Below are 8,328 nucleotides of genomic sequence, written 5' to 3' on the forward strand. Positions count from 1 at the left end.
TGCTTATTATTTTTGCATCACAAAAACATGCATGGTAGCTTCATTGAAGACTAAATTGTGATTGGCTGGCATCCAGTTCAGAGTGTATCCCGCCTCCTGCCCGCAGTTAGCTGGGATAGGCTCCACCAGGCCCGCGACCCCAGTGAGGATAAGTGGTACAGAAAATGGATGGATTTTTATATTGTTTTTAATTTTGAAAAAAAAAATCAAAACAATTAAATCATGCACCAGTTGATATATCTGAGGGGGAGGATACATGTAATTACATTTTATGTAATAAGTGGAATGTGGAGACGTGCTGGATATTACAGCTATCTCTAGATGGTTTGCATATAAGGCCCTGCAAAAACTTTCTGAATGTCTGCAGCTAGATTGGGAAGCTGCGTTTTGTGCGCGTCCTCCGCCCAGCTGGCTCGTGTCCCTGCGAGTCAGTCTCCTTTGAGCAGGCAACAGCAGAGCAAGAGGAGGGGAGCTTTCGTGTTTCCCCCCTAACTTTATTTTATTTTCAAGGTCAGTCTAAAGTAAAATTGCTTCTAATGTCTAACCTTTTCTATCTATACTTGTGTTGATGATTTTTTTTTATGCAGGGACAGGCTCCCAGCAGTGTGGAATGGTTAAACTCCTCATCCTGGGAACTCCAAACACAGGAAAGACAGGTAGACTCTCCGTGTGAAGATCAATCTGTTGACTGTCTCTCGTCATAGTTTAAAATGTCGGGAAAATGAGCTTTGTATGACTATTTGCTCGCCACATCCATCGTCAAGCCAAACAAGGAAAGAGCACTTTTTTAAACTTCCTAAGATTTTAATGCTTTGATTTCTGTACAGCAGTGTGCTCTACCTTTTTTTTAATTATTATTTCTACAGCCTTGTGCGTCCGCTTCATGACCAAGCGGTACATTGGCGAATATGACCACAAGAAGGGTATGATCGTTACAAGTTAACGTTCAAGAATAATGGAAAAAAAAAAAAAAAAAAAAAAAGGCTTCCCTCTCACTGTCATCATGTGTTCCACCACAGAAATAACTTACAGATGCTGCCGACTGGTAGATCAGGAAGCTGTTGACCTTGAGATCTTGGATACATCATATAAGGTACATTATCGGCCTACTGCTCACAAACCCGTTGTGGACATCATACATTGTAGTTGAGTACGTTTGTTTATTTATTTTTTAAAATCCATTTCTCAGTCGACACAACTATTTTTAATTTCAATGATGATCAGCCTTACCTGTGGTCAAATTATTGTGAATTTGAGTTGTTGATCTAAAATTTCATTTTGTTAGACTTACATTGGTGTATACATTTCAGCATTTAATGAAAAATGACACTTTTGTGTTTGTGCACGTTGAAAAATCTTGTTCAAAATTAATGGCACACATTTGCGGGAGTATTTTGTAGCATAGTATGCCATAGAAAATGTTGATTTTGAAAGAGAAATCATTCATGCCGAGGGCTGTAAAGTATATTGGTGGCGTTGTTTGCGACAGGAGAGATGGTCGCCTTCTCTGAAGGCATCCATCTGCTGGGCTGATGGCTTCCTCTTGCTCTATTCCATCACACACCGCCAAAGTTTCCTGGAGGTCTCACGGCTCAAAAGACTCATTGACCAAAGCAAACAGAGTCTGGGTAAAAAAAGGCATTGACTCACAGCAACCAGAGACTCTCACGTCTTTTACAGCATCGTGGCCGCATCACCAGTAATAGTAATACATCAAGACTACTGACTAACCCACCGGAACACAAGAACTAGCACTGTGTGATCTACAGAGGGACACTTCACTATGTTTGCGCTCTGTGTAATTCCTGGATGAAGCCTGCCTATTGTCACCTTGACACACACGTGTGCATACAAACACACACCAGATACTCAGCATGTTGTAGAAAAATAAGCGTTTACACAGCCACGTGACTGTACTCATTAAATTCGAAAATAGACTTATAAGTCTCCATCCGGGAAATAACAGTATATGTGTGTGTGACACAGCTGTCCCAACAGTGCTGGTAGCAAATAAAGCAGACTTGGAAATTGGCAGGGAGGTGACAACAGAGGAAGGACAGAGACTGGCCCATGATTTAAGGTTTGTATACTGTATATCGTAAATGATCGGTGTGTGTTTTTCTTTCAAATGTACTCTCAGTGCTTACAAAATGGCTGACTGGTGTCACCAAATATCATCACAAACTTTGTTTGGTACATACAACCCCAATTGCAATGAAGTTGGGATGTTGTGTTAAACATAAACAGAATACAATGATTTGCAAATCATGTTCAACCTATATTTAATTGAATACACTCCAAAGACAAGGTATTTAATGTTCAAACTGATAAACTTGATTGTTTTTAGCAAATAATCATTAACTTAGAATTTTATGGCTGCAACATGTTCCAAAAAAGCTGGGACAGGTGGCAAAAAAAAAAAATGAGAAAGTTGAAATGCTCATCAAACACCTGTTTGGAACATCCCACAGGTGAACAGGCTAATTGGGAACAGGTGGGTGCCATGATTGGGTATAAAAGGAGCTTCCCTGAATTGGTTATTCATTCACAAACAAAGATGGGACGAGGTTCACCTCTTTGTGAACAAGTGCGTGAGAAAATAGTCAAACAGTTTAAGGACAATGTTCCTCAACGTACAATTGCAAGGAATTTAAGGATTTCATCATCTACGGTCCATATCATCATCAAAAGGTTCAGAAAATCTGGAGAAATCACTGCAAGTAAGCGGCAAGGCCGAAAACATTGAATGCCCGTGACCTTCGATCCCTCAGGCGGCACTGCATCAAAAACCGACATCAATGTGTAAAGGATATCACCACATGGGCTCAGGAACACTTCAGAAAACCAATGTCAGTAAATACAGTTCGGCGCTACATCCGTAGGTGCAACTTGAAACTCTACTATGCAAAGCAAAAGCCTTTTATCAACAACACTCAGAAACGCCGCCGTCTTCTCTGGGCCCGAGCTCATCTAAGATGGACTGATGCAAAGTGGAAAAGTGTTCTGTGGTCTGACCAGTCCACATTTAAAATTGTTTTTGGAAATTGTGGATGTCGTGTCCTCCGGGCCAAAGAGGAAAAGAACCATCTGTACTGTTATGGATGCAAAGTTCAAAAGCCAGCATCTGTGATGGTATGGGGCTGTGTTAGTGCCAATGACATGGGTAACTTACACATCTGTGAAGGCACCATGAATGCTGAAGGGTACATACAAGTTTTGGAGAAACATATGCTGCCATCCGAGCAACGTCTTTTTCATTGACGCCCCTGCTTATTTCAGCAATACAATGCCAAACCACATTCTGTACGTGTTACAACAGCGTGGCTTCGTAGTAAAAGAGTGCGGCTACTAGACTAGCCTGTCTGCAGTCCAGACCTGTCTCCCATTGAGAATGTGTGGCGCATTATGAAGCATAAAATACGACAACGGAGACCCCGGACTGTTGAACAGCTGAAGCTGTACATCAAGCAAGAATGGGAACGAATTCCACCTACAAAGCTTCAACAATTAGTGTCCTCAGTTCCCAAACGTTTATTGAATGTTGTTAAAAGAAAAGGTGATGTAACACAGTGGTAAACAAGACCCTGTCCCAGCTTTTTTGGAATGTGTTGCAGCCATAAAATTGATTTGCAAATCATTGTATTCTGTTTTTATTTATGTTTAACACAACGTCCCAACTTCATTGGAATTGGGGTTGTACTTAATTGGAGAACAACAGTAAGAATGGCCCAAGTGATGTGTGTGATATATGTGTGATGTGTGTGCGTGCGTACGTGCCTGCGCGTTTGCATGAAGGTGTGGTTTCAGCGAGCTGTCAGTGGCTGACTCTGCATTAGCTGTGGAAGCAGCCGTGTTTCAGCTCATCAGGTTGGTTTCAATCGTGTAAACAGTTCTTTTCACATACTTACAAGCCCCACACATACAGATGTGGACAAAATTGTTGGTATAGTTCCATCAAAGAGAGAAATCCTTCAATGGTTCCAAATACCTTGACGTAGACAGAAGTACGGCGGTATCTTGAGATACGAGTTTATTTTGTTCCATTACCACGCTTGTAACTCAAAACACTCCCAACTCATATTTCCCCATTGAAAACCCAAAAACGTCAATGTCAATGAGAGCATTTGAGTAGTGTCAATGAGAGCATTTGAGTAGTGTCAATGAGAGCGTTTGACATTGTGTAATGTGTAAGTGCTGGAGGATATGACGTAATGGTCGGCCAATCAAGCCGTGTCGTGTATGATGTAGGGCAAAGCTGGCTCGTCTATCAAGAGCGAGACGCCATTGTTCGGTCGCAGATGCTGCCGAATAAATGTGCCTTTCAGGCTAAAGCGCAGTGGACGTGTGTTTAAGAAAGAGTTTCAACACCGTTACAATCTGAAACGTATACGGTTCATTGCAGGCAGGATGGCCGGATAGTCGCGTTTAATCTCCCCTGCTCTGGTGTCCTCATGAGGTGTCCAAAGGGAATGAAGGAATTTAATTGTCGTAGTGAAACTTGTGTCATAGATATAACTCCAGACCACACACAGTCAGAGACGAATATTTAATTACTTTTTTAAATATATGTACATCTCAATAAATTAGAATATCGTTGAAAAGTTTTTCTTCAGTACTCATAGAGTGATTAAACACTGAAGTACTTTTCAGAGGACAAATTCCAGCCTAATTTCTACATTAAAAATCATTTTCTTGAATTAATTGACTATTTTGTTTGACGTTATATTTTAGTTTCTCAATATGGGGAATATTTTTTATTTGCTATGTGCTACAATCATCAAAATAATACATATTTTAAATATGAAATACTTCACTCTGAGTGTTTGCAGTGTGCAGTTGATCTCTATAATGTCACTTTTTGAATTGAACTACCTAATAAAAGATTTACACTATTCACGTGTGAGCATGATTGACATGAACTCGTGAATGCCAGTGATGTGTGCGAGAATGTGATTGACGTGCTTGCGGGAACGCATTTGAGTAGTGTTGATGAGAGCAAGACTCGTGCGTATGAGAGCATTTGAGTAGTGTCAATGAGAGCATTTGAGTAGTCCTTATGGGAGTCTTTCAGTAGTTTGTGTGTGTGTGAAAGCATTTGAATAGTAAGTGTGAGAGCTAATCCTGAATAATGTCCCTAACGGCCCCTCATAGACGAAGGCCTGCTGCACACTGCACGATTTGGTCAAACCTGATTGGATCGGACCATCTAATAGAAACAAGGCTTGCCGACACACCCCCACACATTGAGCGAATGGTGTCTCGCTTGCTTAAAACCCGGAAATGTATTTTTAGCCTGAGCGAAAGCTTATATGCATTTTGATTGGCTGTAATCCGATGTTGCGCGCCGGCGATTAAAATTTTCGGTTAGCCTGTCAATGGCGTTTTAATAATTTATTATTTTTTAAATGTGTTGATTTCTTTTGTCAGTTTCTAGGAATTTCTGTTAACCATTGTGATTTTTTCTTTCTTGAACAGAAAGGTACCATCAATTTTTTCCATGCCTGTAGCTTTGTGCAACATTTACTGTATATGGAAAGGCGGTTCCTCACGTGGTTCTAATTCTTGGAACACAGAAGCATCATTATTGCGGCATGCTTGTACCGGTCTGTATAGCACTTGCACATCTGTAGATTGTGGTCTAAAACCCACCAGGGGCCCCTTAAGGTTGCATGCTCAGACAATCAGGACCGCACAGGAAGGGCTTGCTACTAACAATGGGACTGTCTCTCCACCCATGTGTGATAGGCGAGTCCTGGATCAGCAGCGGCCTCTGACTTATCGCCGTTCCTACATGCTGACCATGCGCCATGCTCTGACTACAAAACTGACCCGATCTAAAACCATGCAGTGGTGACCTTGACACATTCATTGCACTATCAAGGAGCACTTGGGTCTGTATTAAACCTACATGGAAACAACAGATTTGGTGTCTTCTTACAGTATTTCGCAATTGTTAAACACAAAACCCGATTGTCGCAACCAAATCCTCATTGCCTCAACCCACTTATTGAATTGGTCAATCTTTTAGTAGAACTCTAAGCACTTTTCACCTAGTTAGACACAAATTGCTAACATATTTGCAACCACTAAAACACATTTTACACTCTATTGCAAAACGATAAGCACAGGTAGCAAAAGTGAAACTGAAAGCACAGGTGTCTCAACAAACACAGCAACACAAAATTGATCACACTTCTGTCTTATGACGTGAAGAAACCAGTAGGAGCCAGGTTAGTGAGCAGTGGCTGTTTAAGTTTCACTATGGATAGAGACGGTCAGAGAGACAGACAGTAAGCAGTGGTCGAGGAGGAAGAGTAGAGAGGGGACGTATAAGAGAGAGACCATGTGCTTTTCCACTGTTTGACAATGAGGGAAGCCGGAATGCAGCGAGTGCAGCTCAACCTAAACAGATTCATAGTCTGAAGATTCAGAGATGTGAACCAGTAGGCCTAAGTGCTTTTTTTCATTATATGCATGTTTACAGTATGACTATACAAAGCTGTACACAAAAAGGTGTTTCAAATCATAAATTTTCCATTATACTTGTATAGGCCTAGTTCTTTGTTTGTTTACTATTGGTAAGTGGTAATTAAGATTTTTTTGTTTTGTTTTGCAAAATGCATTGCTATTGTGAAGATTGTTTCTACAGCTTTATGATCTGCTCATTGTGTTTTTCTTTTTTCTATGTTGTGTGTAATGAGGCGGCACGGTAAGTGACTGGTTAGCACATCTGCCTCATAGTCCTGAGGACCCGGGTTCAAATCCGGCCTCGCCTGTGTGGCGTTTGCATGTTCTCCCCGTGCCTGAGTGGGTTTTCTTCAGGTACTTCGGTTTCCTTCCACGTTCCCAATAAAAAAAAAAATAGACTCATGCATGGTAGGTTAATTGAAGACACTAAATTGGTATGTCAGTGAGTCCGAATGGTTGCCCTGCGATTGGTTGGTGACCAGTCCAGGGTGTACCCTGCCTCTCGCCCAGAGTCAGCTGGGATAGGCTCCAGCACGCCCGCGACCCTACTGAGGATAAGCGGTATGGAAAATGAATGAATGAATGTGTGTAATTACTGTTCCCTGGGGTTTTCACTTTGATTGTCTATATTTAGGCAATAGTTTGGTTTTGCAGGAAACGTCAGTGGGTTTTGTGAATATAGCTTGAATTTTGGGATTTGTGTTTAAGGTATTGAGAAAATGGGTGTTGGTTTTAAGAAATGTGTTTGACCATTTGAGGAAAAACTATGACGTTATGGGAAAGTGACTTTTTGTTTGTATACAAATACAAAAGTTGGGTTTGTGCCCACCCATTAAGTGTGAAATTAAGCAACCACATAAATCTTTTGTTACCTACCTATTTCTGAAAATGCATAATAGTAATATGTCTCCTTTAAATGATGACAGGTTGACCTGCTCTAGCTTGCAATGTGCTTCACTCCCAATAGATGGCAATGTCTACTGCTATTTAAAGCCTCAATCGTCTCACATTGATTGAGCTGCCATTGGCCAAAACAGCCAATTGTTACTCACATGTATGTGCCATTTGAGTAATTTGACACCGTGAAGTGTCTGGTGACAATGTATCATTCAGCTCGCACAAAGAGGAACAAGCATGAAACGGCTTTTGATTGCAGACTCTACTCCTTGTATGTGTTCTTGTACGTCCCTTGACTTCTCTGCGATAATTGTAAGGAAACTGAAAAGAGATGGCAAATGAAAAACGATTTTGTTGGAAGGAAGACACTCGGCAACATGTCAGCAGATGTCTTTTTTTTGTGGCGAGGAACAGGGACCAGCAGCAAAAGGATCAAAGCAAAGCTAAAATGTCATCACCACCAAATCAAAATCTAAATACAGGTTTTCGTTTTTTATGTTTCCTTGCTCAAAGGTTAAACATAAATCAGTATTCACCATCATGAGTGTGTACCACCATGACTACACTTGTGCCTTTTAACAGCTATGGAATGAATGACGGACATGTGAGTGTTGTATGTTGATGAGGAGGGTTGATGACATCACAGTGGTCACCTAGGAGATTAAAGGTCAAAATGGCAAGGAAACTCTTTGGCTCAGAATAGATGATGAATCATAGTGCATCATTAGGTACACAGCCAATCGCTGACTTACTCCTCGCAAATGGCAACAACCAATCACATTTAACAGTGACATCCATCGACTGTATTTATCCATTTTCTATCCCACTTATTTTGTTATGATTAAACAGAAATCAAAAGTAGCAACAGAGAGAATGAGTGTTTCCCGTATTGTTGTGTGCATAAGAAAGTTTTCATTAATTGTGAAGTTTCTCTGACAAAAATACCATAGATTAAAAGTACAT

General features: G+C 40.8%; 1 protein-coding gene across 3 annotated transcripts; it reads left to right on the forward strand.

Annotated features, from left to right (window-relative positions):
* Positions 1-149: 149 nt before the first annotated feature.
* Positions 150-5,920, forward strand: zgc:110699 (uncharacterized protein LOC325371 homolog). Of its 3 annotated transcripts, XM_061799886.1 has the most exons (8): positions 156-510; positions 588-656; positions 867-923; positions 1,020-1,093; positions 1,490-1,628; positions 1,987-2,080; positions 3,796-3,867; positions 5,746-5,920. In XM_061799886.1, exons 2-8 carry the CDS (start codon positions 611-613, stop codon positions 5,852-5,854), a joined length of 591 nt encoding a protein of 196 aa, XP_061655870.1. In that variant the 5' UTR covers positions 156-510; positions 588-610; the 3' UTR covers positions 5,855-5,920. The 3 variants fall into 3 exon arrangements, with proteins under 3 accessions (XP_061655890.1, XP_061655870.1, XP_061655879.1); XM_061799906.1 differs by lacking the exon at positions 3,796-3,867 and having other exon boundaries at positions 150-510; XM_061799895.1 differs by lacking the exons at positions 156-510; positions 588-656 and adding an exon at positions 674-771 and having other exon boundaries at positions 865-923.
* The last annotated feature ends 2,408 nt before the right edge of the window (positions 5,921-8,328 follow it).

The sequence above is a fragment of the Phyllopteryx taeniolatus genome, chromosome 1 (genome assembly GCF_024500385.1).
Source record: "Phyllopteryx taeniolatus isolate TA_2022b chromosome 1, UOR_Ptae_1.2, whole genome shotgun sequence".
NCBI classification, from domain to species: Eukaryota; Metazoa; Chordata; class Actinopteri; order Syngnathiformes; family Syngnathidae; genus Phyllopteryx; species Phyllopteryx taeniolatus.